At 44.5% G+C, this 15,861-nt stretch overlaps 3 protein-coding genes across 3 annotated transcripts in view; 1 reads left to right on the forward strand and 2 right to left on the reverse strand.

The window, feature by feature from the left end:
- Positions 1-3,497, reverse strand: part of T265_11399 (hypothetical protein) — a gene marked incomplete at both ends in the record, with an annotated part of 11,042 nt that extends 7,545 nt beyond the window's left edge. The window contains one exon of the mRNA XM_009178043.1: positions 3,249-3,497. Within this exon, the coding sequence (XP_009176307.1) occupies positions 3,249-3,497 (249 nt within the window). The remainder of the gene's footprint in view (positions 1-3,248) is intronic.
- Positions 1-7,009, forward strand: part of T265_11398 (hypothetical protein) — a gene marked incomplete at both ends in the record, with an annotated part of 22,368 nt that extends 15,359 nt beyond the window's left edge. The window contains 3 exons of the mRNA XM_009178042.1: positions 2,849-2,972; positions 4,661-4,832; positions 6,584-7,009. Coding sequence (XP_009176306.1) covers positions 2,849-2,972; positions 4,661-4,832; positions 6,584-6,851 — 564 coding nt within the window. The remainder of the gene's footprint in view (positions 1-2,848; positions 2,973-4,660; positions 4,833-6,583) is intronic.
- A 5,100-nt stretch (positions 7,010-12,109) lies between these two features.
- Positions 12,110-15,861, reverse strand: part of T265_11400 (hypothetical protein) — a gene marked incomplete at both ends in the record, with an annotated part of 17,579 nt that continues 13,827 nt past the window's right edge. The window contains 2 exons of the mRNA XM_009178044.1: positions 12,110-12,551; positions 15,057-15,222. Coding sequence (XP_009176308.1) covers positions 12,539-12,551; positions 15,057-15,222 — 179 coding nt within the window. The remainder of the gene's footprint in view (positions 12,552-15,056; positions 15,223-15,861) is intronic.

Raw genomic sequence — 15,861 nt, forward strand, 5'->3', positions numbered from 1 at the left:
AATTCATCCTCGGAGTATATCCAGCACTACCAACTGCGGTGGTTCGGTCATTTGCTACGCATGTGGAAACAGTCTACCGAGACCAGTGTTGTTCTCCGTGCCGTCTTCAGAGTAGCGTAGACCGCGAAGTGGACAACGAATTACTTGACAGAATGATGTGAAAGAGATTACAAAAAGGTTTAAGTGTTGTTGGATGGGGTCACCGTGACCCCTCCTGCGCTCGGCTAGAGATATTGCAAGAAATGGCGGTTGATTGAATTCAATGGCGTTTCTTGCTGTCAGTTTCTTTCCAGAATGTCTGATTGGGCGTTCGAAGATGTAGGCAACTCAGTATTCTTGCAGTAGACCTGCACTAGATCCCCTTGGTCACCCATTCTTTAAATATAATTGGATGAACTCTATGGTTTTGCGGCAGTGAAGCATCACTGCATCGAACAAGGTAAACCCATAATCGCAAACCTTAAATTCTCAACCCGTAAAGAATCGTATTTAGCTCGGCCACGATGGTTTTCTGAACGGTCACTGATGATGCATTGGTGAGACGAAACCAACATTTTGTGCGCTTTATGTTTGAAAAGGTTTGTTTTGCAACTACTTTACGTTGTTTGGGGTGAGGTGTGAATTCTGGTCTATTGATTCAAAGTGTTATACATACATGGGATGGCCGCCGCCAACATTTAGTGAAATGCGTCACCATCTCAGGACTAGATGTGAAGCCACACTCCAATTTCTTTCATCATTTGAGAAGGTCAGTCGGAATCAGCACGCCTTCTCGACTGCTGTGTGACCTAATAGTTGCGTTTTAACAACAGAGCTTGTGAAGTAGCTGTCGTACAGTATTGCTGTGCATGCGATTTAGTAAGTATTGTGTTAGTTCATATGACGTCTCAGGCACCTGATTTTGACGTTCATTTACGAGAATGGACTGTTTTTGGTGACGAAGCAGCCTAAGCACGGTGCTGACATAGTACAGCACTAGTTTCTTGCGTAGATAGGTTAGCAACGTTGGAAGAGAATCTCGCATCTATTACCTATTCACTGGCCACTAAATTGATCGGCTGTAACAACCCGGCAATCGTCGAAGTCATGCTGCCGCGTCAAAGAAAAGTGATGTCTTCGGTCCTAGATCCATTTCGCTGAGTTGCGTTCGTTTCACTCTTCTGAGAAATATGAACATTGAGTAACCGTGGATGGACGGAACTTTCATTTAGGTAAGATCGCCGTATTCATTTCAGTGTTTTCGAATTATGCTACATGGTTTGAGGGAGCCACTGCTATCCGAGCGCTTAACTACGTATCCTTGGAACTAAAGATATTTTAAAAGCGCTTATAATGCCTGATATGATAACGAAGCATAGTTTGTACTAAATGGTCAATATGCAAACTTTTCGGTTGGCGAAGAGTCTCCCTATGATCAGAAAAGCCTAACTCTGTCTGTCTGATGTCAAATAACTACTGCATCACTCTAATTCCTCCGACCTCAATAAGTCTGATTTCTACCCGGGCTTCGTCAAACCGATCCAAACAGAATTTTCTAAATGCCGCTGTCTCACTCTTCTGAGACTATCTCACCGACCATCTCCCTCCGTAACAGGTCACCATTAAAATAGTTCAATGGACCAACTCACAAGTGTCTCTCCGGATGGCGAGGGGCAACCACACAATGATACGAGTAGTTGGAGAGACAGTGGATCGTTGTTGGCGAAACCGCGTGTTCAATCGAGATAGTTGACATTTTAAGCGGTGGTACGCATGAGCGAGAGTAAAATGATCTCAATCCGAGATGGAGATATGTTTTTATCGTTTCACTGGTAATAATTATTGGTTGTTTAGGAGAGGAGATGCTCACCTCTCCTCGGGGGCTTCGTCCACGGAACAATACCATATTCGTTTCCGATCTATGTGCCCGATACCTGGAGAGCCTGACTTGGACAATTTATGAAATCAAACCTTTGCTATAGCTTAATGCTGTTTAGGGACACAGAACGACCAAGTTTATTTGCTAGCCCACGATGACGACTCACAGATTTACGAATGTTGCTGATTGATCCGTGGGATTGGCCATATCAAGCTGCTTTCTCACGCTCCAGCGTTGGTTGACGTGTCACCTAACCGCTTGAACTACTTACGGAGTTGAGATGTTCATCAAATGCTGCAATTGATGCGTGATTGTGACAGACTATGTGGGATTCAGTCTCTAATCTTCGGTTGCTCTTCTTTGTGCCTATGCAACCTAAGCCACATGACTTCTTGTAAGTTGAATTAAAGCTACTTACTGCATGCGCGTCACCGCTGATCTGTAGTCGAAGTCAGTACCATGGTTCGGAATCTGACTGCTACGGAATATTGAGGTTTTTTCATTACTTGCCTCAGCTATTTTCTCACTGCAAGTGGTCATTTGCGCGTATATCGTAGGGCTACTCCGGAAGTCTTATTAACTACTTTCAGGAATTCTATTCCAAATGACAATTTGGTCTCTGATAAGAGGACTGTGAGAAGTGGAAACACAGCGAGAGTGGTCGAACAACAATTTTTGGCAGTTTGCTAATCACACCATATCAACAATGAAGTTCAGACAACAGCTCTTGCTCATAAATCCTCGTCCTTGATGTCGTTGACCTTCCACTCCAGTTTGGAGTGCAAGCGAGCAGGCCTGTACGCAAATTGCCTTGATTCACAGGTATCATGTGTTCGCTGTGTGCCTGATCCACCTAGTGGTCCGTTGCTCACACGGCTCATTACCTAGATGCTGGTCTGGGTACATAATTCAATAATCGCATGGATTTCTTGACAGGGTTCAGGTGCTTTGGTTCGTCCCTCGTTCAACCGATTTCTCCCGACTTTTCAGACAACGAAATCCAATAATACTGGTTTTTCGGGCCCTCCACTTCCGGTGCCCAACCTTCCTCCTCCGGGCGTTTTTGTTCCGACAACCCTGGGTACGGCACCACCCGATGAGCAGCAACAAGCAGGTATGTGATAGTGGCGTAGTTTCCGTGACTTTCACTTCATATACAACAAAGTGACCATTTCAAAATTGCATCCTTTTAGGCCGACGAGTGATGTTATATGTGCTAGCGGGTAGGGCACTTGTCTTAGGCCTATTGTTTGAATTTTTCATGTTCATTTGATTTTATTGTAGTGCAATGTGCAGTGGGTTTGGAATGCTTATGATTTAAAGATACTATTTTTATCCTGATATGATAATGCTATTCCGTCCAGTTCGGGTTGCCCATGCCAAAACTCACACTGGAACCCTGTCGTTTCTGAGCAATTAGGTGGGAACTATGGCTGGTATAGCTCAGCAGGTAGATAACCAGAATACCATAGTGGTCTCTGCAGTTGAAGTCATCCATTGTAGATGTTCTGCCGACCATTATCAGACCAACACAGCATGTACCGATGCTAGTAGAACTATTTGGTCCACCGAATTCTCCTAATTCGCTAGCCTTCAATTCAATTCCTTTTGCCGCACCTTGAGCTTGTTGACTGGACATATCAGAGGGAAAACTATCTATCCACAACTCGTTAAAAGTAAGGAGGTTTGCTAAGGTCTTTGGTATGGAATTCTGGAAAAATAAGGCGGTGTCACTGTTGACTCTTGGAGCTGCATTTTTGCAGTCTCCCCCTGCTCATTGAGATCTGTCCCCTGGTAAAGCAATCGTACATCTTACGAACATGTGCTGGAGATATCAGTGGCATTCAGCTGTGCCTGTGAAGTCTGCTGACAGAACTGTATGCAAGATGCAGTAAGGAATCGCAAATACCCGTCGAATCAGTCGGATTACAACGGATGATCTGCATTCTGAAGGATTGAAGGCATATACTTGCAGAAAGACGCGCTTTGCATCCATGCTAGCATTACATCACTTGTTTCCCGGCAGTCGGTTGAAACTTTTGTTCCATTTGACATCCCAGACGATGTGGTTGTTATCTCAGCCCATGCAGTTTTCAGCATGGCTGCTACTCATCGTAGGACCTTGTCCAGTCCTTTTGTACGTCATATGTTTTGTGTACGTGCTACATACTTTAACATAAACCGATGGATCTCTGCAGTTTCGATTTGCTTATCGATGGTTTCTAGATTGCACGTTAGAGTTGTCCGTCCACTCTATCAGAAAAAATTATTTCCCGGGATCTTCACCAAGTTCGAAGGATCAGTGCCGTGGATAATTCGGGCCACTTGGTGTATTCTCAGAAAAGACTTTTATTCATTTCCAAGCACCTAACCTTGTCGAATTTCAGACAGCGCCGATCTGCATGGCCTACATCGCTTTGTAATGCTAGAACCGGGGGAACATTGTTCACAAGTCAATTTTGACCAGCATGTGGGTTGCTTGCGTGAAGGTTATGTCACGGTTACACAGAATGTGTGGTTGTGTTTGTTGGCCGATTATTTTGCTGGCTTCTTGCGTCTTTTTCGCGATAAATCTATTTAACTGAGCTGAAGTCTAAAGTGTGCCATCAGTCACCAGTTTACCATATTCCATCGTCCTTAATGGTGCGGTGCTCCGAAACCCCAAGATGGTCCGAACAAAGTCTGATGCATCGCGTTCTTCTGTACCACTATGCACTTTTCGTGTAACACTACTTTTGGCCATAAGGGCAAATGGTTTTCTTTACAATGCTCGATTTTATTCTCATGACTAACCACTTTTAGCTGAAGAACCTGGCTCGGTCACCACCACGTCCATGTGGGAAGACGATGATGCCGCCATTCCGACTTTCCCTTCGGAGCTTCCTTTACCACCAGTGGCTGCCGAGTCTTCGCATGAAACCGAAGAAAACAACGAAGATACATCCGCGTTCTTGTTTGAAGCACCTTTATCCAGGTGGGCACAGAAGTCAGTTGTGCGTATAAATCCAGCATCAGCTTTAGGCGTTAGCTCATCCTTTAGGGAAACTAAGCGAAGCGCTATAGCACACGTTGTTCAGTGGTTATTTTAATCAAATTGGTAGACTCAGCATTCCACCGACACCATTAAAACTAACTGTGAAATCTAGTTCCACAAATCTTTCTCGTCAAAGCCGAAGGCTGTGGGCACCACTTGCAGAGCACAATCCAGCATTTTTCATGATAAGTCCCTGCGGACTTGAAGGTCACCAGTCGGGTGAAACAGCTCTTTTGATTCGATTGGTATACAAGATTATAGATGGTGGTCGTTGGCTTGTTCGCCCTGGAACTTCGGATCTCTCTGGCATCCAAACTAAGCTCAACGAGGCTGCTTGCTGTCAGTTGAACAATGAAAGGCCAAGTACGAAAGTTGTAAGGTATCACTGCATTTCGAACGGTAATCCCCTAGTCCAGTAGGTTGATCACCTTCACATAAAAATTCGAAATATCTCTAGGTTAATTCAGACAGCAGGTTTCAATGGGACCCTTATATCCGTACAAGGGATGCGGCATGAAGCGGGTGGCTAGGCTGAATTAAGTGACTCCTTCAACTCTTGCCAGCTGGCTACATTAACTTCAAAGGCTGGCTGGTATCGTAGCATAACTGGAAAAGTCATCATTTCAACTGGTCGTCACTAGAAATTGTGGCCGCCCGGACGCTTGAGTATGAGGTCGACGAATCACTTGAGCCACACTCCTTGAACAATGTACTACGTTTTGTTGCGCTTTCTATAGTCAAGCGCATTTGGAGAAATTGTTGCCCGAAAATCCACCACGCTCCGTCTTCTAGATAATCTCAACGACTGTTCGTGTGTCCCACGACTGCTATTAAGCTGGCCTTCTGTATCACTTAGCAAGTAAGTGATTAGCTGTAGGCTCATGCCTTGAATTGTTCCGATCGAGGTGCGCTCAATCATAAACAGGACTGTAACTGACCGCGGCGAACACATCATCTCAAACATTTCACGGATGTGAAGTGCTTTTGTTCGCATAGTTCAAGTCAGTGTTTGCGTTCGTTTGAATGTCTGTCACGCACGGGTCAGGTGTTTGAAGTAGGGTTGCAAGTGCAACTCACGCTGTTCAATGCACAAGTTTTTTTTCCTTCAGTGCAAAATGGCATATTTTATGTTGTAACTAACTGCAACCCGCCTCCGGTACCTTGATGACGAAGATTTGCCAACCAGAGACATAAAAACTGTCACAATCAAGCGAGTACAAAACTGCGAGGAAATTGCGCTATTTAGAGCTTTATTTTGATCTTGGATCCAGAGTGTTCCATCGGTGTTGGGTGATCAAGGCGATAGTCTCACAATAAACCCATTCCCAACCGGAATGTTGGTTTCCTTTTTGTTGCTGACGTTTGCACTCAAGTCTCAACCCTCTGTTTACCATAACCACTGCTGAAAGCGAACTAACGGTGGGATTCCCTATTCTCTAGGTTCTATAGTTTGTTTGGATCAAGAATACTGGTTAGAGTTCGTTTGATAGGGGATTGTTGGACACCATTGCTATAGGGGCTATTTCGTTGTGCTGACCATTTCCATTCATCTTTTCTGGTTTCGGTTGTTGAAGAAGGAGTGTTCTTACTCAGATCCCGAATAACGAGATCTTTGCAATTCAGCCTGGTTGTGTTCATATTGTGATTTGTTTTTCCACAGTACAAACGTAACTATCTTATTTTTGTTTCAGAGTCTTATTGTTGGAGAACATGGTGAGTGCCGAAGAAGTGGACCCAGATCTGGAGGGAGAAGTGGCAGAAGAGTGCTCCAACTTTGGACACGTTCTACGCGTTTTCGTTCACGTCAAATCGGATGTTCGTATATTTGTACATTTTGACCGGTCTGCTTCGGCGCAGGCGGCGTGCGAATCGTTGAACCAGCGTTTTTTTGCTGGCCGAGTTGTTCATGCAAAGTTATATGATGAAGAGCGCTTCCAACTTCACGAGTTTGACGACTAGGCATCTCAGTGAACGTACCGTTCCACGTTGTCCAACTGCGCCGGATGTTATTCGGACCCCGTCAAGTCTCACACCTTTGTACATATGTTCTCTCATTCTTGATATGCCATGGTGCGCATTCTTGTTTCACAATAAACTGCGCTAACTGTTTAATCGTGTACCAGAGAGTGTTTTTTCCTCGACAGCTATAACAGCCAGTGTGACGGTGATTCTACTGATCGGGAGGCACGCGAGTAGTATGTGTTGTTCGTAGATAGAATCTTTGCGTCGATTGAAAAAGGGAATTCTGTTGCGGAATTCGCGGGGCCACTTTGTAACATTTGCTTGGATGTGACCGACGAATGATTGGAGTCAATGAATCTCCAGGAAGACTCGTTCGGGAGATCTGTGTCCAGTTTTTGTAACTAAGATGCAGATTAGAGTTTTGCTTCCCTGTTCAATGGTCTGTAACCGGTCAGTTGGCACTTCCGAATAAATAACTCCGCAGCGAAGGCCTTCTTCCTTTCACTTTTTATCCTGGTCACGGCACGAAATGAAAGGAAGAAGGCCTTCGCTGCGGAGTTATTTATTCGGAAATGCCAACTGACCGGTTACAGACCATTGAACAGGGAAGCAAAACTCTAATCTGCATCTTAGTTACAAAAACTGGACACAGATCTCCCGAACGAGTCTTCCTGGAGATTCATTGACTCCAATCATTCATCGGTCAAATCCGAGCAAATGTTACAAAGTGGCCCCGCGAATTCCGCAAAGCGAAATTCTACGAACAACACATACTACTCGCGTGCCTCCCGATCAGTAGTATCACCGTTACACCAGTAGCTTGGTTTTAAGCCGAAATCCTCGTTAAGCGCCTGCTGGAGACAAACAAAACGTAATCACTAGGGCTGTAAGATGAGTAGGTGAAGAGTAACTTCATACGTCAGGCAGAATCCGTTTATGCGAGCGTTTCGTTGTATGGCTCCTACGAAACTTGACCAAAGCACGCGGTCTGAGATACTGTAGGTTGGCCCAAGTCTAAGTAGCAGCAGTCGAGAAATAAGAAACAGATGGATTTGAAACATAATGGGCTAGATCGAGATCAACCAAGGTGTTATTTTGTTGTAATGACGTTATTCTTACAGCTTCTAATATGAACACGTGCAAAGCACGGCCTTCATTGTGCTAATACTCAGCTTACGCCATATCTGAAGTTTTGAGCATCCCGCGGTTGCACCTATCAGTGGCGACAACGAGTACGTGCGAACCAACCCCGCAGCCAATGAAGGGTGGAAAAGTCGCCATCATTTACAGTAACGTCAGAGAATGAACACCGGTGCTTCACTGATGTACAGCTACGTTAATTTGTTTGAATAAAGACCTGGGAGCTAGCCTACCACAAGTATCTGAGGTGCTTAAATCTCCAACGATCAGTCAAGTAGTCATCATAAGAACTGACAACATGGACGCCATTGATATCGGTTAGCTGACAGTCAAGTACAGAATGGGCCACATCCTGGAAGGCGAACACCACCCAGACTAATGGTGATATCATATCCCCCATTTCATTATCTTTCCGCCTCTATGCTCCCAGCACTCCGAAGTAGGCATAGAAAACACTTTTCGGCAGACATGACATGTATAGCGCATAACAAAGCCATCTTAGCTTGTAGCACTGGATGCCGAGTTGTCCGGGTCAAACTGACACATGCACTATGCACACTACGAACTAGGGTAACTTCGTCGTTTCGCACGCTGATAACTAGGAAACGATTAAAGCTGTACATAGTGCCTGTCATGTTTTGGTTTCATGCGATAGTTTTGAAGCGCACGATGTAACCATCCAAGTGAGCCGTTGCTCTTCAAAGTGCTGTATTCAGCCTTTTAGAAAATCAGTCTGCAGAGTTCTGGAAAATCGAAGCACCACATGGCTCGCTCATCGCATAAGCCCATAACCCAGTGTGATCGAGCCCTGTGAAGTATCATCGTCACAGACAACAACAGTGTTTCCACCCAAGCTTCACTGCCGTACAACAGAAATTTTCTTTTCAAAGCCCTAAAGTGGTGGAGAGACCAGGTGTTAGCGGGTTGCAATCATCCCGAGTTACGTAAACCAATTCAGCCGGTATAATTAACAGAACGAGCTTTGGCAAACCAAAGCTCAGGATAACTTGGCGGTTAAGGCACGAAACTACTGACTGCCTGGTCCCGCAGTTTGAACCCAACCCTGGTTTTCGTTACATACCTTCAGGATTGCGCGGTATCTCAGCCCTCTTGCCACCGAGTTCCACATCAGCTATGAACCAAAAGAATGTCACGTCCGAACCACCACCGATGACATCCGAAGAGCATTCAATCTAGCGGACCAAGGACTACGGAAGCTCGATCCTGGAAGGCAGATCGCGCCACAATCTCCACATATACTTATCCACCTGTTGGTTTAGGGCCAATCTGAAAGATGTTGGTAAGAAAAATTGTGGCCAATGAAGCAGGACCACCAAGCCACCGCGGTTTATGGTAGAGGACGCTTTTGGCAACTGGAGTACGGCGCTCACCCAACACTTACAAAGTCGGCGAAAATCCCTAGGGGTCAAGAAATTTACTCCGATTTCTTGAGTACCGTTCCAGCTGAAACGTAAGGCACCTTTGTAAAACACTCATTTGAATTCTATTATAAGCAAGTGATTCAGCCGAGCTAAGTGCTTCGCTAATTTCATTCCGGTTTGCAAATGAGTGTATAACTCCATCCAAAATGCTCCTCCCTTCTAGGTAACACTGGAGAGTCCTAGTATGTTTCCCCACAGGATAGCGACTAATCAGAACAATGTCATATGCTTTTTCTGATATGGAAAGTCCCCTTGTCCATATTTCATCAGAGTTGTAAAGTATTTTACGCTTCGTTGGAAGTGAATGCACCGGGCATACAGTAGTCTCGCATATCCGTGATCCACACGCGCACAAGATTATGAAGTCGCCTAGTGATAGGTCACCAGGGGCGTTTTCCTTCTAGCTACACGTCAACAGGTACCATTAAGCGCGGAAACGCCTTCTTGAGTAACAACGGAAACACTGATCAGGGAGGTATTGAATTATCGGCCGTTGTTTCACTCTATCCTTCAGTTGTATGCCCTTCAACGAGTGACTTACCTCAAGCGATTCTGTTGCCTACGTGATCTGGTGTGTCATCTGTGCACTTGACATAGTCTTTGAAGTAATAGAAAATCCACAAACCGGATTCTACAATGTGGTACCTTACCTTTCTGAACCTAAGGTCTCCTCTTCGGTTCTGGCAAGTTTAATTTTTGTTTGGAAGCAGGAAATATCATGCCCCCAAAGTTGTTCGACGGATGGAGGTATTGTCTCGGAAAGAGTATCTTATCAGCGCCATTCTTCAACAGCTAGTCCTGAAGCATGGTAGAACGCCCACACCATCACGTACTCCAGCAGATCACCTTAACTCAATTTATTGTGCTATTCTCGTACCGCTTTACTGCGCTTTTGTATTCGGGGGCATTTTTCATCAAGCTATCGAATCCATACGATGTTAACCGAATAGTCACCTGCACCGTCAAACGCGATCACCCGAGTGACCATAAAAGCTGAGCTAAGATATCTAGAAACACTGGCCTGCTACTACTTCGAACTATGCCAATAGGCCTTTCGGGTGGCAACTGAATATCTGTCAAACACGGCCTCCCACTGGTCAGCAGTTGTCCTGATATTCAGAGTGATATGGGTGTGACTGTTAACTTTCGTTTTTATCTGGTGTTTTCAAACGTACTGAATGAACACTCATGGAAGTAGAACAATCGGGAAGTGATTTCCCCTGAGGAGGGACTAACGAGAGTTGCAAGTATTTTTTCGTCAAAACTGCAAGTGAATAGTCCCGACACACCGCAGTATGTATCATTTATGGTATCAAAGACCGACAAATCCTAAATCATGTTTCCGTGCAATTGTTTTCTTCCTTTTGCTAACTCTACGAGTGTTATGTCGGTAGTTATCGTAAAACCTACGTCGTCTAACGGGCCTTATACGTCGTGCGTTTAACGGGAATACTTCGGTGAACCCACGTAGATCGTCCTTCCAGATTATTTTGTTTAGATTTAGGGCACGACACTCCGTCACCTAAAGGCAAGTATTCGATAGGATTTTCTGTGTGGAACGGAACTTCACAGAAACGATTGCGGCGAATAGTTCAGCATGTAAATGCAGTTGGGTGAACCTTGCAAGTGAGTGTGGTGATCAGACTTGGTGGGAAAATGTGCGCATGCGTGCAGCTACGCCACAGAATTCTTGAATGAAAACAATACACACTGTCGGACGATGTCAAAGTGTACAGGAAATCGAAAGTCAAGTGCGCGCAACTTTCTGGATGGTAGCGCCGTGCCACAACTCGACCTTGGAGGTGCACTGTCGGCAAGTTGGTTGAATTTATAGGAAAATGATTTACAAGCATAGGATCCATGCAGGACAGACAGGAATACAAACGTAATGAAGTACTTCACGGGTTGTCCGAAGGTTTGACCAGCAGGTTTATTACCAAATGTCAAAACGATACTGGAGCGCAAACATGCAGGCTACAGATCGACAGATTGCTTATGAATCCATCAGGAGTGATGCGGCTTTCCCAGTTATATAATGCGTTCTAGTCGGGAGGTGGGCTTCCCTGCTCTTGGGTGAGCTATCACGGAACTGCTGTGGTACCCTTAAAGAGTCAGGAGCAGACTGAGCTTAATCGTAGTCCTCTGAGCTATACCGAATCGCGTCCATGTAGCGTCCACGGAGTCTCTCCTATTCGGAATAAAATTCTGGTAAATGCCCTGGATTTTTGGGCTGGAACAGGTAATATCACTTGTTCCTTGAAAGTTTATCCCTCGGCTTGAAGTTAGGCTTTTTATCCACTAACTATGGTCGTAGATCCGAAAATTCTTCCTATTCGAACGTCATTGCACTAACAGCACGTGATCCACGATGAACTGCGACCTACGTCAATTATGAAGTGCGCAATAATTCGCCATGCCATTTTATGATCCGCCTTTGCCACTGGAAAATCCTCGGACAACTTGCAGATTCCATTAGCTCAGCATTCAACGTGCTGCAAAGGTACTAAAAAAGCACAACCCTCTAGGCGGTTTCTCGCCCTTCCTAGCTTCTTGTTTCCTATATGTAGGAGATTCTCTGTTTTCGCATTCTTTCAAGTACGTACACAATCAATCGACGGGAGAGTCCAATACGCATGGTAAGTACGTGTGATGGCTATCGTGTAGATCCGTACACAACCAAGAAGATATTGCCAACGGATAGATAAGTACACGCCGAAAAAACATGTTAACTCATACGTTAGAACAATATAGGGGCACTTCAACTAAACCAGAGCACACGCAGTCAGCGGATGGATTGATGGCGGGTTTCAACCTACGCTCAGTCATCTTTAAAGAAACAGTCACTAATCGGAATGTGTGAGGTGAGGAGCAAACGGTAAACTTTGAAAACAGTCGATTACAGGAAACCACGGAGGATGTATGAACACCAACTAGAGAAAAATGAAGGCACTGAAGCACACTGTCATAGAAATATGCCAAATAAAAAGAGAAAACAATATTTGTATTCATCACAGCCAAATTCATGAAGAGTGGTGCTGGGGAAGCTCAGATAGATACTCGCCATGTTCGCAAAACCCACAGTCATTCGCAAGAAGCACTCGTTTACGATCGAACTCTGAAAAGTTACGACAGAAAAGTATGGCGTAAGCTATCCCCCAGATTTGTTGAAAAGGAAACAATGTGATCCAATAGCTGCACAAAGGAGTGCATCAAACGAAAACACACACTGGCTTATCGTATTTGCCGAAGCATTTCCGCGCAAACGAAGAAACATCAAGGAGAAAAAGATAAACCATCTACTTGTCGCCATTCGGCATACGTTCACTGGGCTCAGTATGTAGAACTTCATGACCGTGGCTTTTGAGAATTGTGGATTTCTAGTACAAAACACATGGAAACCGTTCACAGAGCATAAGATTATCGTGCTTGGTGCCCGCTCGATTAGTAGTAAACAAAGCTTCTGCAAGACAAATTCAAGTGCATCACGGACAAATAATGCCTCTGAAAAGTCATACCTGAACACAAGTGTATTTGCTGAATCATGTGGACCGGCAATGAAACACAGTGAGTTTACAATATATTTCCCTATTTTAGACTAAATGAAAAGAAGTGCATCGATGTCGAACGTGGAAATGTGGAAGAAGCGTAGCACTCGTGACATTCTTCCTGGAATCCTATAACCTGGAAAGAGGGTCGAATGACGATAACAAAGCCCTGCGTTACAGGTTTGCGTAGACCTGTCAGGAATGAGTGATCACCTATTTCACGGCTTGTGAAAAGTTTACATCCTTGGTGATCACGTGTTCACACTGTCAAATTACCTTGTGTAAACCTTATCAAGGGTAGTTCCTTGTTCAACAGTGTACATCCGTGGTTCCTGTCAGTGTACAACTGAGGAAGAAGGCAGAAAATGTTTCCCTTAGCAAATCCTACATTAGTCCAGAATGACTTGGCAGCGTAAGCGTATATATTACATATGGCTTGCCGGTAAAGTCTGAAATGACGGGTTTTACGGCTTTTGCTTCATCATTACTCGTTATTCTTATTTCATTGTAGTGAGCTTGTGCTATTGATATGAATGACGGATAACAGTCGGTGCATCCGATAAAACTAGGTGCTCCTTAATACACTCATCTGCATACCTAGGAATGGGGCCAGTTTTTATTGCGGTGTTCGCATTGGAATAGAATTGTTTTTTTTGCAGTTTCCGTTAGCATGTTTTCACCGTCCACCTCTCTGGACTAAATTGGCAGACAAAGCGAGGTACAGCAACACACTACCATTCACCGAAACATGGTCAAAATTTGGCCGATGTGAATGAGCGAGAAATCAGTGTGGACTGCGGTGTACTTGGGGTGACGTCGGATTCAGTTGCAGTTAAGATAGTAAAATGTGAAACAAACGAAAGCGACCAGGAGAATGCTGCCTGGCGTTAGAAAAATCAATCCATATTTCGTGTTGTGGAGAAAGATGCGATCAGATCTCGGGAAGTTCGGCTCAAAGAGAACCCCATTTATATAAGCTCGTAAAGTGTGTGCGCTCTTTTGTCCGCAGTGATCTCAGGAACAACCAGTCTTGGGCGCAAGGTGAACTGGACTTGGAATATTCTCGTCTAGATAAACTGTTTGCAAAGGGAATACAATAAGTCATGCTGTTTCCTGTTCATGTGTAGCCTGTTCATATGAATGATCAGGCACTTGCGGTTGAATTAAATAGGGTTCAGCTGCTAGACAGAAAGCTGAGCTAGGAGTAGCAAGGTGTGATTTACCACTCAAGGTCTTTCGATTTTCCCTAGCTTGAGAAACCCGGCGGAACCTTCTTCGGGTCACGTGGTAACTATGTGCCAACAGTGTCACCATTGAACGATATGGTTAAAGCAGAAAGTTGTGGGCTGTGCTCTCCCAACAGACTCATAAGATGCCTGCTCTTAATGGCGATGGCATGACTTATCGGGCTTTCAGCGTAAATTGGTTTCAGCAGTTTGGAATCTCGGTTGGGACTTCAGAATCTACTTTTTACCTACAAAGAACAGCTAACCGAACTGTTTATCCAAACTAGTCGTCAATTTCCGGGGACCCAATGATCACCAGGATATAGGCTTACAAGCACAAGAACCACACGTGGGAATACCAGTTCACCCATTCACCCCATCGATGGAATCTACATGAAACACGATCAGAGAGGAGAAGTCATCCAATCATGAGAGTGCAAAGCCACGAGTAAACGGGGTCTGAAGCGTTCCCCAAACACTTTTAAGTCGGTACTCCTGGAGTATAAAGTGATCCACTGATTTGATATGGGCTAAGCAAACCGACAAACCAACAAACTTCGATCAACAATGATGGGATCTCGAGCACGATAACTGAATCTCCGTGAACTCTTGAGGTAGTCAGGATCGAAATTTTCACTATAAACAGCATACACGACTGTTTATGTCTAAATACAGCAAAGCAAGTGAGTTACTCGAACACATCGATAGGGATAACACTGACTGAGTTATACGAGTTAGTCATATTACGCCTTTTTCAACAATGTTAATGGTTTTCTACTCCAATCATATGAACGTCTCCATAAATATAAAAAAGCATTTGTTTTTATGGACCGCATTGAACTAACTAACCTTCGGGGTAGACGATAGTGTAGAATGAGGAACAATATACTCAGAACCAAGCAGATTGAGCCCACAATTATATAAGCTATACCCAACGTTGGATTGCGACCACCAAGCCAGCTTTCAGTGGAGAGGATGAACCGCTTCGTTCCACCGAACTGAGTGACAGGATAGGCTGGAAGTGAAAAAAGTAAAGTGCGTTAGCGCAAGCACAGTTTGCGGTGATGATAACCACATTAATAAGAACTCGCTGATAGCGAGGTTCGTAACAGGGATTACACACGGAGAAAGTGAACGAATATAATGAATGATTGTAGAAGTATGGTAGTGCCGCATGCAGATGACCACCGGTTACCTGCACACTGATGATGCAAAAAGGAGCAAAAATGAGAATGACCATCATCTGAATGCTTCAAATATCTGTTACCTGCTAGGTAGACAAACGCTGTACCTTCACATGAGGCGAGTTTTGTCATGCGCCACAAGCCAACGACAAAAATTCTGGGTTTTAACGTTAACTTTTCGCGCATCTAATATTCGCGATTCAATTGCACGCAGTTCTGTGACTAAATACAGTTTGCTGGCTTGGACTGCAGTAATCAGCCGTATTGGGGTTGCCCAGTCAACTAACACAAGCAAGTCAGTGTAAATCCTAGCGGCGAGCGGAATTCATTTGCAGCGTAAGTAAGCTTGCTTTAGGGCATTGAGAAGAATGTGCAAAGAAGAAAGCGGCAAAAGTCCGACCGTCATGTTGAGCCAAAATGTTTTTTTCGACTCAAAGAGTCCTAGAATAGCAGTATATTGTTTGTCTTCT

The sequence above is a fragment of the Opisthorchis viverrini genome, assembly GCF_000715545.1.
Source record: "Opisthorchis viverrini unplaced genomic scaffold opera_v5_489, whole genome shotgun sequence".
Classification (NCBI taxonomy): domain Eukaryota; kingdom Metazoa; phylum Platyhelminthes; class Trematoda; order Opisthorchiida; family Opisthorchiidae; genus Opisthorchis; species Opisthorchis viverrini.